We start from the raw sequence: 21,571 nt of genomic DNA, 5'->3' as shown, positions 1-21,571 counted from the left end.
TTTGTGAAAAGAGGCGAAAATGGGTGTGGCTAAAGTGACTCCACCTGTTGTCATCCAGGGGCGTGACAGGCCCCACACTCGGCCGTGCAGCCAATGATTTGTCTAGAATATAAAATGCTTTAGTGACTCCTCCTCACGCCCCATCTCTGAAGTTCACCTTCACGTTTACTTTCAGACACACAAGTGCTCCAGATGCTTTCTAATGCACCATGGAGCAGTTTAGGCCTTGGCTCTGGACTCAGAACACCTGGGTTCAAATCCCAACCCTCTTCATCATTTTTGAAATGCAGGCCTTGGGCAAACGTCTCTGTGGCTCTGAGCCCAATCTCTGTGTCTGCAGGAGGAGAAGAAAAGCTGCAGCCACAACGTAGAGCTGTTCTGAGGATCTGGAGATAGCGGATATTAAGTACTTAGCACAGTGCCTGATGGGAGCTCAACCAACATCACTTGTCGCTGTGATTATACCCGGGAGGTGCCTGTGTATAGCGAGAACACAGAATGCCCGTGTGAGCGGGACGTCTAAAAATCTTCTGAATGCTTTCAGTTTCCCAGTGATGCAAACACTGTCATGAAACGAACAAGAAACGGCAACATTGCAAACACAAGGGAAGCCAGGTGTGTCGGGTCTTGTCTCTGGGAGACTGGGCTGGGAGGAAGGTTTGGTAGGAGCCGAGAAGCAATTCTAGGGGAGTAAAAGTACAGAGAGAGGAGCACCCAATGCATCGAGGCCCCTGTGAGAGGAGGGGAGCCAACGCATCGAGGCCCCTGTGAGAGGGGGGAACCAACACATCGAGGCCCCTGTGAGAGGAGGGAACCAACACATCAAGGCCCCTGTGAGAGGAGGGGAACCTACACATCGAGGCCCCTGTGAGGAGGGGAACCAACGCATCGAGGCCCCTGTGAGAGGAGGGGAACCTACACATCGAGACCCCTGTGAGGAGGGGAACCAACGCATCGAGGCCCCTGTGAGAGGAGGGGAGCCAACGCATCGAGGCCCCTGTGAGAGGGGGGAACCAACGCATCGAGGCCCCTGTGAGAGGGGGAAACCAACGCATCGAGGCCCCTGTGAGAGGAGGGGAACCAACGCATCTAGGCCCCTGTGAGAGGAGGGAACCAACGCATTGAGGCCCCTGTGAGAGGAGGGGAACCAATGCATCGAGGCCCCTGTGAGAGGAGGGGACACAATACATCGAGGCCCCTGTGAGAGGAGGGGAACCAACGCATCGAGGCCCCTGTGAGGAGGGGAACCAGCGCATTGAGGCCCCTGTGAGAGGAGGGGAACCGGCGCATCGAGGCCGCTGTGAGAGGAGGGAACCGGCGCATCGAGGCCCCTGTGAGAGGAGGGGAACCAACGCATCGAGGCCCCTGTGAGAGGAGGGGAACCAACGCATCGAGGCCCCTGTGAGAGGGGGGAACCAACGCATCGAGGCCCCTGTGAGAGGAGGGAACCAGCGCATCGAGGCCCCTGTGAGAGGAGGGAACCAGCGCATCGAGGCCCCTGTGAGAGGAGGGGAACCAGCGCATCGAGGCCCCTGTGAGAGGAGGGGACACAATACATTGAGGCCCCTGTGAGGGAAGGGAACCAACGCATCAAGGCCCCTGTGTGGTACTTCCGATTGGGTAATGACCCATGGAATGGCCTTGCCTGGAATGAAGTACTTTTTTTTTTTTTGAGACAGAATCTCACTCTGTCACCAGGCTGGAGTGCAGTGGCGCGATCTCAGCTCACTGCAGCCTCCACCTCCTGGGTTCAAGCCATTCTTCTGCCTCAGCCTCCCGAGTAACTGGGACTACAGGCGCATGCCACCATGCCCGGCTAATTTTTGTTTTCTTTTTCCTTTTTTTTTTTTTTTTTTGAGCTGGAGTCTCACTCTGTTGCCCAGGCTGGAGTGCAGTGGCGCGATCTCGGCTCACTGCAACCTCCGCCTCCCAAGATTAAGCAATTCTCTGCCTCAGCCTCTGGAGTAGCTGGGATTACAGGTGCGTGCCACCCACCACGCCTGGCTAATTTTTTGTGTTTTTAGTAGAGACGCAGTTTCACCATCTTGGTCAGGCTGGTCTGGAACTCCTGACCTCGTGATTCACTCGCCTCGGCCTCCCAAAGTGCCGGGATTACAGGCGTGAGCCACTGCGCCCGGCCAGTTTTTGTATTTTTAGTAGAGACAGGGCTTCACCGTGTTGGTGGGGATGGTCTCGATCTCTTGACCTTGTGATCTGCCCACCTCGGCCTCCCAAAGTGCTGGAATTACAGACGTGAGCCACTGCGCCCGGCCCATGAAGTACTTTCTCACAAGACTAAGAGTAGCAGCCCAGGAGAGAAGCCCAGAGGCGCACACCATGGAGTTTCCAGAGAGATTCTGTAAATCCATTAACACAGAAGACTAGGGAGCAGAACCAGTTACTTATTTGAAGAAGAGTGGGAAAACTTGAGCTGTTTTTGATTAGGAAGGACTTATAGGTTAATCAGAACTATGATACTTTCACAGTCATTTCTCATTTGAATGGTTCTCGTTGGTTATGACCCTTGAAAAGGCATTTGTAACATAGGCTCATGAAACCTGTGTGTATCTCCAAAATTCTGTTTCTCCCTGCGTGACAAGCGAGACCAATGGGCATGCCTGCTTCTAGGCCTCTGCTGTGGGACCTCGAAGGCAGTCTCGTCCAGGCCCCCTGGCTCCCAGGCAGGAGCTGGGTTTCTCGGAAGGTCATGACAGATCCCGGTCGCCCTCGAAGCTACCACACTAAATCCATGTCCCTCCCGTGCCCTCTCTGCCGGTTCAAAAACCACGCCCACATCTCACCTGTACTGTTATTTACCAGAGTCCATCGATTGTCTAAGGCGTGTTTTTTTTCTTTCTTTCTTTCTTTCTCGGATTTTCACATCTCTGACTTGGGATGCAGCTCCGAATTGATGATACAAAAGTACTGGGCCCTAGTTTATTGGGAGCATTTTTTCTTTCTGAGCACTTCATAAAATAACGATGAATCTTACAGGGGACGGCATCTGAGATTCGGTGAAATAAAAATCTAGTGCTTAAATTTTCTTCATCAAATCAACTCCCTGTTTCATCTAAATGTGCTTATTTTAAAAGGAAACTTTTATCACTGCTTTAAACAGAGCGCCGATATTCTTTGATGTGCTGCTTGTATTTTTTCCTCCCAGACATTAAATAATCTATAATTTTTACAGTCTGTCTGTGTATATTACAGGGGGAAACTTGCCCTGGGCCGTAAGGCAGAGACAGATGGACTTGTATTTCACCACAGTGTGGTGAGAAAGAAGTGCCCCCCAGACCAGAATCTTTGGTGGACACATTAGTGTCTAGATGGCAGGAGAGAGGGACACAGAAGGCACTGGAATAATACCTGAGCAGGGTGCGCACTGACTCAGCAGGTACAGAGCAACGGCCACGTGCACAGCAGGGCAGAGCCACCTGCCCGCAATCCCCATTCCTCCGCTTCACAGCCAATATCTCACCAGCTCCACCTTCAACACACATCCCTGATCTGATCCCTCCTCCCCTGCCCCCGCACCGTTCCCCTTCTCGCCGCTCTCCTGTAGGATGATGCTACAGCCCCGGCCAGCCTCCTCACTCCCTGGTCTACAGAATCTCTGCCACCCATTCTCCTCTGAGCCACCTGCATTCCACCTTCCGTTTTCACCTGTCACTCATTGTCAAGCCCCTGTCATTGCCTCTCTCAGACTCCTCTGTGTAGGAAACACCTTCCCTGCTCTTCTCTGGAGGCTGTTTCTGGCAGATCTACGAAGTGTGGAGATGATCGATAGCTTCTTTCCATCGTGGCACTGAGACGGGGGATTCGGCCTGAGGGATCCTGGTCTTGGGGAGGTCTGGTCCTCCTGCTTCACTCTCCAGTGGGATATGCCATAGCCCCACGTGCTGTGGCCTGCAGTGTCTGCAACCCACTCACCAAGCTCCAGCCACTGGCACCACCCGAGCTCTGCCCACCGTGGGCCCCTGGATTGGCGGATCCTCCCGTTGGAAGACCTTCCCCGGGATTCTTGTGTGTCTGGGCCCTTGTCACTCCGGTCTCTTCCCTGAGCCTCTCGTGTTAGCCCTCCTCTCTTTCCTTCAGAGCATTGATCACGCTCGGGCTGTTGTTTGCTGGTTTAATTACCTGTGTGTTACCTCTGCCCTGGACGCAGGAAAGCCAGGGTCCTGATAAACAAGCCAGTCAAGATCCTCGCTTTCCCGGGTCCTTCGATTCCAGGATCTGGAGCAGGTCTTGGCTTTTCCAGCACCTAGAATGGGAGCTTCATAGATGTCCACTGAGGGGACGGATGAGTGAGGGGAGCACCAGGACACTGTCTAAGACATGGGGATGTCAGCGTCCCTCCTAGGATGCTGAGGGTAGCCGAAGGCCCGTGTTGCGGGGCGTGGCTTCAAGCGGAACCTTGGGTGGTCTCAGTCAGCGACCACAGGACAAACATCTCGGGAGGAACAGGAGAGGAACGTCTTGGGTGTGACAGAGACAGGATCAAGAGCGTACATGACACGGCTCCATCGGGAGAGCGCCGTTCTGGTCTCAGAACACAGTGGTCTGGTCTTGGCTCAGCTTTTCCTCACAGGTCTCTGCTGGCGAGTCTCCACTCCCCACGCACTCAGCTCTGGCCCCTTCCAGCTCAGATTCCAAAACCCCCCACTTCAGGCGCCAGAAGGCTCCTGGCCCGCAGAGGTGGTCAGGCGCAGCTCAGTGTGTAGACTGTGGAGGGCTGGGCACTGGCGTGGCCCAGGCTCCTATCTCCCCAACCCCGGGTCTTACCTTGCACAGGGGCCAAGGGCTCGTACACCACCCGATAGCCCTGCAGGATGCCATTGGCCGCCGCAGGCTCGCCCCAGGAGACGTTGAGCGTGGTGGAGGTTATTTCTGAGAACGCCAGAAAGCTGGGGGCCCCAGGGGCTGGGAGAATAGAACACAAAGTGACTTTTACGGAGGCTCCTTTATAGATCATATACATACATGTCTGTGCCTCCGTATAGAATAAAAAATGTTATTACATGTTATTTTCAACTCAGTAAAAGCCTAAATGCCATAAAATGAAAAGATTTATTGATCACCTCAGAACTTCCGAGGATCAATCAGAAACGCAGACCCTCCCGAGAAGCGCAGAGAAAATGACAGTGTTTAAACACAAAGGGGCTTGAGAGACAAAACGGCAGAGGCATAAAAATGAATAATAGATGGAAACAGAAAATGAAACGCAGAGAGCTCCATTTTCTAGCAACTGCTGGAGGATTCCAGAGGCTCTAGTCCTGCTCTTTGCGGGAGAGACGGAGCTCTGTGAGGGATGAAGCTTCTCTTGACCCCTCCTCGCCTCTCCCTCAGAGGCCTGGGGGTTTTGGAGGACGCCCCCTGCTCCTGCACGTGAAATTGCCCACGAGACTCTCCCAACTCTGAGTGTCCCCCTGGATCTGGAGGAGGGAGGCAGCTGGTGGAAACATGTAGCGCTACAGAAGGTCAGGTGTGGCCGGGCACAGTGGCTCACGCCTGTAATCCCAGCACTCTGGGAGGCCGAGGCGGGCGGATCACGAGGTCAGGAGATCGAGACCATCCTGGCTAACACGGTGAAACCCCGTCTCTACCAAAATTACAAAAACTTAGCCGGGCGTGGTGGTGGGCGCCTGTAGTCCCAGCCACTCGGGAGGCTGAGGCAAGAGAATGGTGTGAACCTGGGAGGCGGAGCTTGCAGTGAGCCGAGATCACACCACTGCACTCCAGCCTGGGCGACAGAGCGAGACTCTGTCTCAACAAAAAGAGAGAGAGAGAGAGAGAGAGAGAGAGAGAGAGAGAGAGAAAAAGAAAGAAAGAAAGAAAGAAAGAAAGAAAGAAAGAAAGAAAGAAAGAAAGAAAGAAAGAAAGAAAGAAAAAAAAGAAGGTCAGGTGTGTGGCCAGGGTGATGTGGAACCTGCTGGCAGCTCCCCCTCTGCCTGGGCGCCGTGTAAGGTGGGCGTGTACTGGGGCCGCCCCTACCAGATGGCCTAGATGGGGACCTACTCTTCTCGCCCCGGTGCCCCTCGCTGCTCAGAAGTGCCTGTGAAGTGGCACCCACCCTGCTCCCTCTCTGCCCTCCCTCCAGTCTCTGGATCCCGTAGCTACGACCAGCCAGGCCGGCAGTGCTCAACATGGCCCTGCCCCATCTCTGCCCACAGGTCTGCCCTCGTCCTTCCAGCTCAGATGCAGGCACTGGATGAAGCCAAAGGAAGTGGTCCTTGCAACCTGGTTGTGGTCAGCACGTGGGAGTATGATGCCGAGGGGCCCTGATTGCTGGAGTCCTTTGTCTGTGGGTTGGCTGAGCCCACGGGATGTCGGAAGGCCCTGAGCCCTACGTCTCTGCCCACGGCTCCCAGACCTCACTCTCCCGGTCTCTCAGACTTCCAGAATCCTACAGAGGGCCTTGGAGAGCTCCCTAGAGCCGAAGGCCAAGCAGCTTCAAAGCATCCTCCACCTGCTAGGAAACTGAGATGTGCTTGGAAGAGGGGTCTGCGGAGAACAGGCGCTGCGCCCCGTGCGTGGAGATGAGGCCAGAGCAGCGCGGCGCCTGTCCGAGCCCTCAGGACTGCCCTGCGGCATGCACGTAGTGAGCAGTCTCCAGGGGTGGTCTGTGGCCCTGAGACCCAGGGGAACACCTGTCGCTGTGGCCTGACTTTGCTGCCTGAGGAGACCCCCCACCCCAGGGATCTGGACACGCTATCAGGCAACCCTGATGAGAAGTTCCCCTCCCTGGAGGAACTGGAATGGACGCTGTTAGTTATGAACAAGGCCTCACTGCAGACTCAAAGCCCTTCCTCCCCTCTGAATCTCCAGGGCTCTGGAAAAAAACACGTATTGCTCCAACCCACCTAACATGTATTTAGTGCCACTGTGTAACCAGTCTGAGGCCAGGCACAGGGAGAACAAATGAGCCAAACCCAGTGCTGCCCATCCAGACACTCCCAGCTACACAAAAGGTGTTGCCTTCTGCCTGGGTGGGCCAGGAACCACTGTGTGAGGGGACCTGAGCTGGTGCTCTCAAAACACGTGTCCAAGGAGGCCTGCCCAAAGGAAACCCGCCTTCCTCCTACCCGCCTGGTGGGTGCGCCCCTGCCGGGGGTCACTCCTGGGCCCATCTCCAGCGGCGTTGAAGGCTGATATGCTGACCAGGTACTCGGTATGGCTGGTCAGGTTCTTCAGCCTCACCACGGGCTCGGGGAGGAACAGGACCTTCATTTTCTCCGTGTCGTTCTGGCTGTCTGCCTCCCAGTAGTAAATCTGTTAGGAAGAGCAAGAGGTTGGGGTGGCCCCTGGGGAAGCCTTCCAGGAAGGGAGGCCACTGAGTGTAAGGTCAGAGTGAGGGGGTGAGCTGAGTTCTGGGGCGAGCTGTGCCTGGGTGGGAAGGTGGAAAGGCTCTCTCCTGGAGGAATCAGGGAGAAGCTGAGGCTACTGTGCACCGACGGGGACCCCTGGCTGCTAATATTGTTTGGGAGATGCTGTTTAGCATTTTCCTGATGTTCATCTAGGGTTTGAGCACTGCCTCATTAAACAAAGCGCTGCTGAAGATGAGGTCTGAGGACGGAAGGGAAACTTCCTTTCGGCTGCCAATGACGTGCCTTTCCTTGCAGACCTAGCTCTGTCAGTGTTTTGATTTTTGGCCTCTCCCTCTCCCCCATCTTCTGGAGAGAAGGGAAGCCATCCCGTGTCCACCCTGTGCTCTGAGCTGTGGAGAGAACAAAGCCCCCAACTCCTACAACGTGTTCCCACATTTTGTTCAGAGCCGACATTTAAGTTTTCCTCAATATGGCAACATACTTTGGAGATTACAGCAATCAAAAACAACAGGCAGGAGAACCATGTTGGGCTCAGGGCTGCTGGGAAGGCCTCATTCCTCTGGGGTGCCATTTCCTCTTGTCTAGCTTTTATGTGCTTGTAGTTGAACTTGATGCCCAAGCACAAAGGTTTAAAGAGGTTGCCAGAATTGCTTCCCTAGACAGCTGGCCGGAAACCACCGCTGCCTCCGGCCAGTGCCAGCCAGGCTGCCTAAAGACAACACCAATCAGAAGACCTACCTTGGCTCTGTGGGTCTAAACCACGGCCAGGCTGTTAGAGCGGCTTGCCCGTGTGAAAAGGCAGCACGGAGGCTTCGGGGCGGCAGCCTGGAGCGCCCCGGGGCTGGCACGCCCGCCTCGCACACCCGCCTGCCTCGCTCCTGCTGGGCAGGCCCTGGCAGGTGAGCGTCACTCATTTCCACCTGCAGGATGCAGCGGGCTTCTGCTCGCCCAGGCCTTGCTGACTTGAGATCAATATCCAAGTTCAATGTCTTTATCATTAAGGAAATTAGAAAACATATTTTGGACATACATAAATAGCGCCATGCCTCCAAGCTCATGGGGCTCTCCATTAGCTCATTCATCACTGAAACAGCCCTGCCATGGAGGAAGGTATTAATTTTCATAACACACCTGCAAAAATCATCTTTAAATGGACATTTAATTGGTCTCTTAGTCATTAGGGGAGGCTAGCCCACAGAATCTGATGACTGATCGACTTGGACCCCAGCAGAACAGACAGGGAAATTCATTCCGGAGAAGGATGGGGGCGTTTTCAGGGCACAGACCCGGGATGCTTAGGGGCCCTGCACTCTCCACAAAGGCCAGGCCTCAGGGATGGGATGCCACTAGGCGCTTCCTGACCCCTGGATAACCCAGCCCTACATAACGATTCCTCATTCGAGGCTCTCCTGTTACGGCCTGCTGCCTTTCTTTCTCCCCATCTCTAGACCCTCCAGTGATTATGGGCGGTTCTCAAAACGGGGTTCCCAGGGACCTCACATCTGGGACCTTGTGAGGAATGCGATTGGCGGGCCCCACCCTGGACCGACTGAATCAAGGGACTCGCTCAGTGTCCAACTGTGACCCAAGGGACTGTCTGGGATGGGGAATCTGGTCTCTTCCAGGCGCCCTGTGTTCTTTTATTGTCAGCCAGTGTACTGGGGGCTCCAGAATGGGCCCAGGAAACGGAAGGATTCCCCAGCCACCCCATGCGCCCAGAGTGGGGAGAAGCTGCTGGATGAACAAGGGCCCCCAACCTGGGTTGTTTTGTGGTAGGCACAGCCAGCCGCACAGTGAGCCTGCTCCCCCGTGATGCCTTCCACCCACAAGCAGCTGTGACCACAGCTAAGAGGCCAGGTCCAGCCAAGCTCCCACGCTTGGGCCCCAGCTCTCCAGGCGGAGCGCCTGCAGGGTCTGCTGCTGACAAAGCAGTGGGCAGGTTGGGGTGCGCCACTGAGCCGGGGGAGGCAACCGCACGGGAGGGCCTTGCCTTGTAGCCTTGGATGTTCCCATTCTGGCTCTCCGGGGGCGGTGGGTCCCATGTGACCTCCAGCTGGCTGGCCGTGAGCGGGGTCACCTGCACGTTCTGCGGGGCCATGGCCGGGGCTGAGGAAAGAGCAACATGGAGAGAAGCTGAGATGTTCATTCTGAGCCGGCCCGGACCCTCGCCCACACACCCACGGGGCTCACGCATGCCCTAGTTCCGCTGGGAACCACGTGAGAGATTCTGCCCTGGGCCGCCACCCTGGCTTAGGAGGCCTTGGACAGTTATGTCCTGGGATCCGTGGCTCTGTGTCCCTGCCAAGAGCTCTCAGCTCTTTTTTGCCAGGGAAGACCGCAAATCCTTCCCATATGATGTTCTTAAATGCATACAATAAAATATATAGAATTGCACAGAAAAATGATTATACCGAGATACAGTTAGCAGAGTATTTGAAACCAAAGGTATGAGATCGTAATCCACGTGCTTCTTGGTTAATACCTGACCAGGCTTAGGGGCTGGTCTGATGGCTGCTGTGAGATCAAAGCATTGATGGGTGAGGATGTTAACTTGAAGTCCCAGCAATGCCTGGGACGTGACAGGGTCACTGTGGCTCTGTCGGCGAGGGAGTCACAGGACTCCTGACTGCTGTGGTTTTTGTCACTGATATTCCTGATTGAGATTAGAGAAAAGATAGCTGTGTTGCCATGACAGGTTCAGGCATCCCTGGCTATGAAGACCCCATCTAGATGAAGTTCGTCCAGACACACAGAGTTGTCCCTACAAGAGGGACAGGGAGCTCCGATGTCTGAGAACATGGCTGCACCTTGCTCTCTGAGGCCAACTCTGGCTTCAAATTCTGAGGATCCAGTCTTCACCTCTAGCCCCCTCGCTCCCCCTGGGGAGGAGCTCACTAGGGTATCCTTTGCATCTGCAGGGCTACATGGTGCATGCAAACCAAAGGACACACGAGGATGGTGTGGCCGCGCCTCTGCACCTCACCACACCGCCATTAGGGGTGTGGCCGCGCCTCCGCACCTCACCACACCGCCATTAGGGGTGTGGCCGCGCCTCCGCACCTCACCACACCGCCATTAGGGGTGTGGCCGCGCCTCCGCACCTCACCACACCGCCATTAGGGGTGTGGCCGCGCCTCCGCACCTCACCACACCGCCATTAGAGGCGTGGCCGCGCCTCCGCACCTCACCACACAGTCATAGGGAATTGGAAGCACACACCTGCATTCCAGAACATCTCCGTCCTGTCTACCCCGTGCCAGCTTCACACCACCTTTGAATTCCACGCTGCGTACTTCCTCTTGACAGCCTATTCTCCGCTACTCCCTCCTCCCACTGGGGCTCTCCTGGCTGTCCATGAGCTGGGCCCTGGGGAGCTCCAGGGCAGCTGTGCCGGGGGCCTGGCTCCTGCAGAGGCCAGCCGAGCACTCCTCTCCACCTGCAGCCGGGGCTGGAGCTGCGGCCCAGGAGTGCAGCCTTTTGACCAAGTCTTTTTACGGACCATTGATGGAGACGATAAAACAGCCGTGTCCGAGGGAGACGGTCCAGCACCCGGCTCTCTGGAGAGGCCTTCTTGGAAGAGACTGACCTCAGGACTCACCCCTTCCCCATCACCCCCTCCCCACTTTCTGCTCTCCCCCCCAGTGCAGAATAAAATAGTAATTAACACCCACGCAGCCTGACACCAACTATTTATTTTGTTCTAACTGTGTGGTTTCCATATTATCACTGCCCACCCTGCCGTTAATGGAAATGTTAATAGCTCACACCAGGTTGTTGTGACAGACGCTCAGCCTCATTATCAGAAATTCTTATTTACCGCTCCATTAAACAACAGAATCACACAAAAAAACAATTCAATCAAAACTAACTGGAGGAATTTTAACAGCCACATTAATAATCCAAAACATAAATAAAGTTAATGTCTTCTGCATGTTTGCCATCGGCAACTCCATTGCAAAATTACTGTTGTACAATTAAAATGTGAAAGGCAAAATTGAGCGCGGCCATTACCTGGTAGGCGGTGAGACATCGCCCCCCCTCCCCATGACACCCCCAGGGTTTCTTTCCAAAGATGGCCAAACTCAGCACGCCCATGACAGCTCTGGACTTGGATATCTGCCTGTAGGAACCGTGGAATCTGTGAGCTCCAGGTGAACCCCCAGAAATCAGGGGCCTGCATGCCTCTTTCTCTGGGGTGAACACGAGCTGGACAAAGGCCCCTGGCCCTGTCTCAGGCAGCTGAGCCGCACTGCTGTGCCCACCAGCAATGCTGCACCAAGGCACTTCTGGACCGTAAAATTACTGCAGGCAACAAAGCATTTTTTCTTGACGCCAGCAGGGAAGAGAGAAATATATGTCAACACTGAGCAAAGCACGTTGGTTTGGAGACTTATTTTTTGGCTCCTGAAAGCCGCTGGGTCTCCACCCTGACAGGAGAACCTGACTTTGAGGAAGGCCCTGCTATTGACAAGCCCCGGTGCAACTCTCATTCTTTGTAAAGCGTGTGCAGTCTGGGAGCCACGGAGCATCTGACTGTCGTTCGCTTTTTATTTTCCCACCTTAGCGTTTGCAGTGTAAGGATGACATACATACCAGCTTGGAAGCTTTAAAAAAAAAAATACAAGAAATTATTTTTAAAAAGCATTTTAGACCGGCAGTTGCTGGCATCTGCTGATAGGTAGATGGCCTGCAACCAGCATTTAAAGAGTAAGGTGCAAAGCTGGGGTTTTCTCTGGAGTCTCATGGTCAGGCCATGAGGCCATCGTGGAGCTGAGTGACTCAGGTCCTTGCTGTGATGGCTCCTGTACCCTTGCCAGGGGGCCTCTGCAGCCTTGCAGAGGGATCTTGGTGAGGCAATGAGAGATAAGCTTTCAGGACCTCTGGAGGGCCCCTTACCTGATAGCCATCGTGGAATTACTGACATTTCTGAAATGTTCTGGGATTCTGGCTGATTGCTTGGATGGCCTTGCCTGGTTGGGTGCTGGGGGCTGAGCCGGGCTATGGCATGGCTCTCCCGGGGTTTCCTATCTCTGTGGGAAGGGGTGGGCTGGAGGCTACAGCCAAGCCCCAAGCAGCAGCAAGGACAGCGTTCTGTCACCTCACCCAGCCTCCCTGGGCTCGCTGTCCCTAAGTGGCCAGTGAGCTTCAGCTGGAACAAAAGCAGCCGCTGGGACACAGTGGCTGCCCTGACTTAGTCTTAATTTGCTGGTGGGTGGTAAGCACCAGCAGCTCATGGTTCTACCTCCATGTCCCAGCAGACCCAAGGCGAACCTGGGCCCTGCCCGGCAGGCCTGGGCTGCAGCCCCCTCACCTCAGGGTTTAGGAACCTCTGCTAAAGGTAAGGCAGCTGGACAGGCACTGGTGTGGCTCAAACCTCAGGAGAAAAAACAAATGGTTATACATGGCACTTGGTGGAGCAATGGAGGCCTCAGAGAGTGAGGGAAAGTTTTCAGAGCTGTAGGAATTAACTCTGCAGGGAGAATGATGCTCATTCATTCAGCCTGCACCTACTTATTCAAAACATTCACCGTCCACCAGGTGGAAGGTCATCCATCTGATCTGGGGACAGTGACATGGCCCTGTGACTGGTGGTCGCTCCAACTGAGGGAGGACTGCATATTTCCCCTCTCACCCCACATGACCAAATGATTCACTTTCTGGAGAGTCACATGGCCTGCAACCTTCTCTTCCAGCAGCCCTGAGGCTGGTAGTCACACGGGGGCTTCTCCCCCAGCCAAAGTCTTGGGACGAAAACGGCAGGTAGCAGAAGAGACGATGCCGGCACTTGGAGGGCGGCAGCGGGAGGGACCAGCACCACTGGCAGGACCAGCCCTTGAGGCTTGGAGGTTGTTTGTTATCTCAGCCTAATGCTGCCAAAATCTTCCTGAATATTAACCAGGGTCTAGGCCTGGGGCTGAGGGATAGGTGGACACCAGATGTGAAAGACAAGTTTCACCAGAGAAGGACATGCATCACAATAATCACGGTGCCAGGCAGAGTGTGAGGACAGGGTCAGGGGCCCAGAGAGCATGCCCAACTGGGGATGTGGGTATTTCCTGGAAGGCAGAACATCTGGCTGATCCTTAAATAACAGGGAAGATTTGAGACATGACAGTGGGTCAGGGAGCAAGGGCACTGCTGACTGTAGAGATGGAAGGAGAAAGAGTAGAGGGGTGGGAACACGGGGTGTGGTGTTCACCTAACGCGGTGTTAGGTTCACATCAGACGGGTGGTCATCCTACTGCTAGAGCCACCCTGTGCCATGCCGGGTGTCTACTGTTGTCAGAACCACCCTGTGCCATGCTGGGCATCTGCTGTTGCCAAAGCCACTCTGTGCCATGCTGAGTGTCTGTCACTAGAGCCACCCTGTGCCATGCCAGGCACCTCCTATCACCGAAGCCGCCCTGTGCCATCCTGAGCACCTGCTGTGGCTAGAGCGGTATTGGACCAGGATAGACCGTGCTAGATTTCTACTTTCAGTTTCTGTAGCCCATTGATTGACTGTTTGGGTAAAGTAAGGTTTTAATGGATAATTTGAGAATCAATGTTAATGTTTTAATATAATGAAATAATTGTTTCTTTATATGATTTTTAAAAAATTGTATATTCCTCAGTTTGCTTTAATGACATCAACATTTTCCTGGTGAGATTCTCTTTCTGATTTCCTGTGGAACTACAGGAAATATAATTCTCTGATCTAATTTACCTTCTCAGCACATCTTGCCAGCAATCTGCTCCCCTGAGAAGGGGGACCTGGAGACAGGCTCTGGGTCTGGGTGATTCTGCAGCTCGGGAGTCCTTCTCGATGAATTTAGGAGGTTTAAAGGGGTTACCCTGCTTCTACTCAGGTGGGGACAAGTGAGAGTTGGAGACAGAGAACAATGACTCAAGGCAGAAGTGCAAGGAAGCCAGGGGCCGAGCCTGAGCAGGCAACCCAGGAAACGCAGAACCCTGTGTCTGGGCAAGCGCAGAGCCCCAGAAACAAAAGACATGGTGCCCGGTGCACTCCAGCCAGCTGAGCAGCTATCTGCCATGCCCACCAGGAGCTTCAGGTCCCTACATGAGCTGAGGGACATAAGGGCTTTATTGTAACTATTCAACTCTGCCTTCCTATGGCAAAAGCAGCCTCTAAAAATCCGTAATGCATGGGCATGGCACTGTTCCAGTAAAACTTTGTTTACAAGAACAAGTAATGGGCTGGATTTGGCCCGAGCTGTTTGCAGCTCACTGCAGCTGTCTGCAGATGCACCTCCTGGTACTCACGCCCTTGGGAATCTCCTTCCCTTGAATGTGGGCTGAATACGTGGCTTGCTTCTAAGGAGTAGAATGTGGCACTGCTGTGACTCAGAAATAAGAACCTGTGCCTTCTCTCCTGCTTACCCACTCCTGCACTCTGGCCAGCCCATGCTAATGAAGCCAGCTGCCATGTTGTGAGAGGCCCCATGGAGAGGCCCTTCATGGCAAGGAACTCTAGTCCTACAGTCCACAAAGAATGGAATCCCACTAGCAACTGCATGGGTGAGCCTAGAAACGCATCCTTCCCTGGTTGAACTTTCAGAGAAGACCACAGGCCTGGATGACACTGTGCCAGAAGACCCTGAGGCAGAGGACCTACCGAAGTTGTGCCCAGATTTCTGGCCCACAGAAACCAAGGTAGGAGATGCGTGTTGTTTTAGGTTGCTATGCTGGGATCATTTGTTATGTGGTAACGGATGACTGATACATCCCAGCTGTAGCTCCAGCTCCTCTAGGAAGGTGCCAGCCTCAGCCCATTCTGAGGGCTCAGCCCATTCTGAGCCTCCGCACATTCTGAGGGCTCCAAGACTGGCTGGAGTTTGGTGCAGCCCTTACCATGAATATTGGATTTCATGGTGTGGGTGTGCAGGTAATAACCCATCATCAGGGTTTGCATGTCTTTACACACAGCCAGACCTGGCTCAGGGTGGGGCACTACAGGTACGCAGAGGAAATCTAAGAGATGCTTCTGGCCTTATTTTGTGGGGCGGGGGGATGGGGTCTCGCTCTGTCGCAGAGGCTGGAGTGCAGTGGCACAGTCTCAGCTCACTGCAACCTCCGCCTCCCGGGTGCAAGCTATTCTCCTGCCTCAGCCTCCTGAGTAGCTGGAATTATAGGCGCCTGCCACCACACCTGGCTAATTTTTATATTTTTAGTGGAGATGGGGTTTTTATTGGCAGGTGAGTCAATGAGGATGACAGAATTCTAGAACTGTGCATGGGTTAATTTGAGTGGTTCTGAGTACAGATGCCTCAAGAACACAGACGAGGAAGAGTTGCTGTGTGTTCTAAGTTCCAACTAAGCACAGGGATGTGTGGAGAGAAAGGCAGGGCACTCCAGGTGAGGGGCTGAGAGCAGCACAGGTGTGGCAGCTGGGGCAGGGGATACTCTCCTTCCATAGCCCCGGGGGATGGCCTTAGTCTGCTCTGCTCTGACATGGCAGCTGCAATCCTAACAAACTGAGTGACTTTAAAGATTGTGTTTTAAAAAGCAGTTGTTTCCATAGGAAAAGGAGATTGAGGCCAGAGAGCTTCAGACTCATGATGACAAACATCTTTGTCCTAGAGATATTTCCATTTTAAAGGTTAGCTCTGAACCCTCAATACTACTAGACAACTCTGGCATTTGATTTCGTCCAGTAATGATCTTTGCTTCCCATCATTAGGGAATAGTGCGTCCACCTTCTCATCAGCTCAATAGCCATCATCTCCCACTGTTATGATAAACAAAGTTAAGAGCCACTCCAGCTAACTGGCTCTGAGGCTTGCAGACTGTGTTTGCTCCCTGGCCCGTAGAGTAAGTCCCCATCACAGGAAGATCCGGGTCCTCACAGATCATGACGGCATCACAACCACAGCCCCTAACTCATCAGTTGCATTATATGCAGTTTGTACTTGCAAAATTCAACCTGTTGGAGAAAGATTTTATTCTCCTTTTAGAAAGCTGAGGCCGGGTACGCTGGCTCACACCTGTAATCCCAGCACTTTGGGAGGCTGAGGAGGGTGGATCACCTGAAGTTAGGAGTTCAAGACCAGCCCGGCCAACATGGTGGAACCCCGTCACTAGTTGAAACACAAAAATTAGCCGGGCGTGGCAGTGCATGCCTGTAATTTCAGCTACTCTGGAGGCTGAGGCAGGAGAATGGCGGGAACCAGGGAGGCAGAGGTTGCCGTGAGCCAAGATCGTGCCACTGCACTCCAGCCTGGGTGACAGAGCAAGACTCTGTTAAAAAAAACCAAAACAACAACAACAAAAACAAAAAACTGAGGCTTCAAGGGTTAAGTCACAGGCCTCAGAATGAGCTTGATCTAGACTTGGATCCGCCTAACTCTAAGGTCCAGCTGCTTCTCTAAGGTGGGAGTTGCACAACTTTAGGTAAAGGCCCAGATAGTAAGGATGTTAAGCTTTGAGGGATGAAAGGGCTTTGTTGCAACGATTCAACTCCACCTTCTATGGCAAAAGCAGCCTCCAACAACATGCGTGGGTGTGGCGGTGTTCCAATAAAACTTTATTTACAAGAACAGGTAATGGGCTAGACTTGGCCCCTGAGTGGTTTGCAGATCCTACTCTGAGGCAGAAGAAGGAAGTACGGGAGGGCTGGGACAAGAGCAGAGGCCATGATCCGGAGATAGTGACTGTGAGCTGGTATGTCAAGTGCAAACAGCCCTGGGGCAGAATTCAAGGCACCTGGCCCAGGTGTCCCAGCCAACACCCTTGCAACCTTGTCCCCATCCTTTAACCCTGGGGCTGTCAGGAGTGCAATGGGAACTGGCAGCAGGCTCTGGCCACTCTGGGAACCCTGTGAGGGGCAAGTGAGGGGTGTGTGTGATGGGTTTGGGCCGCTAGCAGATGGTGGCGCTTCTGTGACACCCTGCAGGTAACGGGAGCTACAGGACATTTCCGCAGAGGCAGGAGACATGACATGAGATGCCCTACGGGGCAAGTGAGGCAGGAAGGAGGGCACAGGCTGGCTTCATGCCCTCAGGGCCCACGTCCGGAAGCCCTCTGTCTCAGTGCTGATTTGATTCCACAGGGCCTCGCTGCCTTAGATGCAGTGGTCAGGCCTGTGCGTCCTGGTCCCGCCCATCAGCTGAGCGTTCCTGGAGGACCCTCTGAAACCATTCGCACTTTGCTTTTTCTCACCTGAGAAATGAGAGTAACCTTTAAGCCCTGCTTCTGCCTGCGTGTGGCAAGCACCTGTCATCTATGACAAAGGAGAGACCACCGCAGGCAGCGGGTGGGGGTCTCCCTGAGATTCTTACAATCCTCCCACATCCGAAGGCCAGGAGCGCCTGGGCCAGAAACCAGGTGATCTCTGGTCCTCGAGGGGAAGGTCAAAGAAACACTGTTTACAAGACCCAGGAGCAAATGGGGGTGGGAGAAACAGGCCAGGACAGCAAAGAGCTGCAGGACAAGCAGACCAACTCAGGAAAGCAAGCCTGACGCCAGCACTAGGCACTCTGCTCCCCTGTACACCATCGCAGAAGCTGCGGATGGGGTTTTACGGCCTCACACGAGTCCGGCCCAGCTGGCTATTAGGCCTTGACCGTGAAGCATCCATTCTGTTTCTCCTTGCGGGAGAATGTTTTCAAATAATTTTTCTTTTTTTTTTTTTTCCTGAGATGGGGTCTCGCTCTGTCTCCCAGACTGGAGTGCAGTGGCATGATCACAGTTCACTGCAGCCTCCACCTTCTGGGCTCAGGTGATCCTCCCACCTCAGTCTCCTGAGTAGCTGGAACTAAAGGCATGCATCAGCATACCCATCTAATTGTTTCTTTCTTTCTTTCTTTTTTTTTTTTTTTTCCAGAGATGAGGTCTTGCTAGGTTGCTCAGGCTGGTCTCAAATCCTGAGCTCAAGCTATCCTCCCGCCTCAGCCTCCCAAAGTGCTGGGATTATAGGCGTGAGCCACCATGGCTGGTCCCGAGAACTCTTAACAAGGGCAAAGTACCACCAGTCTCTGTTCTGGCCAGCCTGGGTCTCCTTGCTGCTCTAACCCCAGGCAGGAGAGGAGGCCAAGGTTTCATATTTACCCATGTGATCCGCACAGCGGATCATTGGAGGCCACTCCCATTATTTCTGTTTAATAAGATGAAAAGTTAAATACCATGCCCCAACAAGAAGCAAGGCTGGAGTTCAAGTCTAGACGGTCTCATTCCAGAGCCTGACTTTCCTAGCTATGGCCTTAGCATCTCTGGCCTTGTCCTGAAGAGTCAGGGGAAGGAGATAGGCAGCCCTTGTTAGCCAAGAGGCAACATCCATCTGATAAATTTTCTCCGAACGCTTCTCCACTAGGTACCGTGAGAAGCACTGGTTCATGAGGGAGGATCTGTGTGCCTGGGATGGCATCAGCCACTTGTCCTCATGTGGTGCATAGTCTAGAGCAGGCCATGGGCAGGTCAGCAGGCAATTCCAGCCCTCAGGGTGGGCTCTGTGCTGGGGATGAGCCCAGAGCACTGTGGGGGTGAGCAGCAGGGCTCCCCCAGGCAGTGCCTGGGCCGAGGAGGGCCCCCCGACCAGGAGCATCCAGGCAGAGACTTGAAGAGTGGAGAGGAGAGTTACGGCACGGAGAGCAAGGGGCAGGGAGGGGTCAGCAGCTGAGGTGGAGGGGGCCGCGTGTTCAAAGGCCCGGGAGAGATGGCACAGCACGTCCGGGGGACTGAATGGCTTTAGAGATCAGAGGTTTCTCTGGGAAGGTTTGAAAGCAGACAGTGAGACTGTCAAAGCTGTACATGAGAGAGATGACTTTGGCTATAGCTAGGGAGTGCACAGGGTGTGGGGACCCAGCCTGGAGGAGCTTTTGCAAGGACACGGGCTGCAGAGGGCGGTCTGAGCGAGGGTGGGGCTGCAACGGGGAGAAGAGTGGCCGAGGCAGGCCTGTTGGCAAGGGCCTGGAATCCACCAGTCGCAGTGACCAGGGAACCAAGCAAGCCGAGGCCTTGAGGGGTTAAGTCACATCCCCCATAATGGGCTAGATTCGAACCTGAATCTGCCTTGCTTGAAGGTCCACGCTGCTTATCTAGGCTGGGAATTAACGATACTTTCAGTAAAGGTCCAGATAGTAAGGGTGGTAAGCTTTGAGGAACTAAAGGGCTTTACTGTAGCTATTCAACTCTGCTTTCCTAGGGCAAAAGCAGCCTCTGACAATACGTAATGTCTGGGTGTGGTGGAGAGACTTGGGCTGAGGCTGGAGTTTCTATCATGGATTTTGGGGTGGGCGGAGGCACCCTTCCCAGGGCACATGTGAGCAGGCTTCTTGCCACCGTGGCTGCTGCTGCTGAGAGGCTGGGGAGGAGCAGTGATGGCTTCGTCCCCAGGCAGAGCTCCTGTGGCACTGCTTCGAGGGCCCTCTGTGGATCCCGTCCTCTCTGCAGCCCTGCAGGCAAGCAGACTGAGCCCCAGGCAGGTGGAGTAATTTGCCCAGGGTTATGGGGACAGAGCCAGGAGCCAGACCTAGGCATTCTGGCTTCTAAGTGCCTGCTCCTGGGCTACTACACAGAAACTAAGTTTTGGACAAGTTGGGTCAAAGAACTTGTGGGTCCTCCCAGCAGAGATGCCAGGCAGACAGTGGGACTCACAGGCCTGGGTTCCCCGAGAGTCTTCCAGACAGGAGGGGGGCTCGTGTGGGAGCTGTGGCTCCAGAGGCAGCTAAGGATGCAGAGTGATGTGGGGGAGGGACCGGGGGAAAGCTGAGCCCCAAGGAACCCCAGAGAGAAGCAGAGCTGGAGCAGCCAGGGCAGAGTGCTCTGGAACCCAGGCGAGGAGTCGGTCTCAAATCGAAGGCCAGGGCGAGACCGGGGACGCAAGCCCCCACTGGACTCTGTGACAAGCAGCGCCTCGCGTGACTATAAGAAATCACGGTGCACCATTTCAGGGTTGCTAGAAGAGTAGGTTTTAAATGTTTTCACCACAAAAATATGATCGTATGTGATGTGATGCAGACGCTAATTAGCCTGATTTAATCATTCCACATGGTAAACATTACTTTGTGCTGCATAAATGTATATGATTATATGTCAATTAAAAATACAAATTTTTTTTTTAAAGCAGCTCATAGATCTGCATCATGGTTTCAATGGCATGGGTTGGGGCTCACCAAGTCTAGAAAGACAGAACTGTGGGCTGTCAGAGCAGAAAATTCCAGGGGAATTCAAATGCTCACTAGATAACTGATAATATTGAGGGATTATTATTAATTTTCCTAGGTGTAAGAATGACTTTGTAGTTATACCTTGTGATGGTTAATACTGATTGGCTTGAAGGATTCAAAGTATTAATCCTGTCTGTGAGGGTGTTGCAAAAGAGATTAACATTTGAATCAGAGGGCTGGGAAAAGCAGACCCACCCTTAATCTGGTGTGCACCTGCTCATCAGCTGCCAGTTAATATAAAGCAGGCAGAAAAAATGTGAAATGAGTGAGACTGGCCTAGCCTCCCAGCCTACATCTTTCTCCTGTACTGGAAGCTTCCTGCCTGTGAATATCAGACTCCAAGTGGTTCAGTTTTGAGACTCGGACTGGCCATCCTTGCTCCTCAAGCTTGCAGACAGCCTACTGTGGGACCTTGTAATCATGTAAGTTAATATTTAATAAACTCCCATATATATATGGGAATATGTATATATATATATATATCTCCTATTAGTTTTGTCCCTCTAGGGAACCCTGACTAATACAGATTTTGGTACCAGCAGTGGTTCTAGAGAAACAGAATATTCAGGATAGAGTTGTTTTGTTGGTTTTGGGGTTTCTGGAGTCGGCTGTTTTAATATGATTAGACCCAAAAATGCTAAGGACTCTACTTATAGTAGTATGGAGTACGCTGATAGTCCTTGGCATGAATTGTTTAGAGAGTTACGCAAAATAAATGCATTTGACACTCGTGATTTACTGCTTGCGAGAGGCAAGGGGTGCGAGAGGCAAGGGGTTTAGTGACTCTCTACATAATACCTTTGACCATATGTGGAGAACCAAGGAACATAATGAAGCTGGTTGGTTGCTCCCGAGTGCAGTGGACAAAGTGATGAAAGAAAATGATGAACTCAGGGATTCTGTCCACCAGCTTCAGAAGCAGATACTGAGTCTCAAATCTGCTAAGATTGCCTTGAGTGAGAGGCTTAACTCCTGTAGAGAAAGAGCTGAAAGTGTGGAAAAACAGACACAAGCTCTTAACATGTGAGTGGCTGACCTGCAAGTTAAGGTGCATGCACAGCTTTGCCAGGTGTCTCCTGTTAA

At 53.4% G+C, this 21,571-nt stretch overlaps 1 protein-coding gene across 4 annotated transcripts in view; it reads right to left on the bottom strand.

Moving 5' to 3' along the window:
- SDK1 (sidekick cell adhesion molecule 1) overlaps window positions 1-21,571 on the bottom strand; it is a 964,538-nt gene that overhangs the window by 52,456 nt on the left and 890,511 nt on the right. For all 4 annotated transcript variants that reach the window (XM_077996063.1, XM_028845525.2, XM_077996061.1 and 1 more), the window contains 3 exons: window positions 9,316-9,431; window positions 7,083-7,269; window positions 4,783-4,920 (listed from right to left, as the gene is read on the bottom strand). In XM_077996063.1, the coding sequence (XP_077852189.1) occupies window positions 4,783-4,920; window positions 7,083-7,269; window positions 9,316-9,431 (441 nt within the window). The remainder of the gene's footprint in view (window positions 1-4,782; window positions 4,921-7,082; window positions 7,270-9,315; window positions 9,432-21,571) is intronic.

The sequence above is a fragment of the Macaca mulatta genome, chromosome 3 (assembly GCF_049350105.2).
Source record: "Macaca mulatta isolate MMU2019108-1 chromosome 3, T2T-MMU8v2.0, whole genome shotgun sequence".
NCBI classification, from domain to species: domain Eukaryota; kingdom Metazoa; phylum Chordata; class Mammalia; order Primates; family Cercopithecidae; genus Macaca; species Macaca mulatta.
Note: the sequence above shows the minus strand (reverse complement) of the source record. Positions and strands in the feature narration are given on the sequence as shown.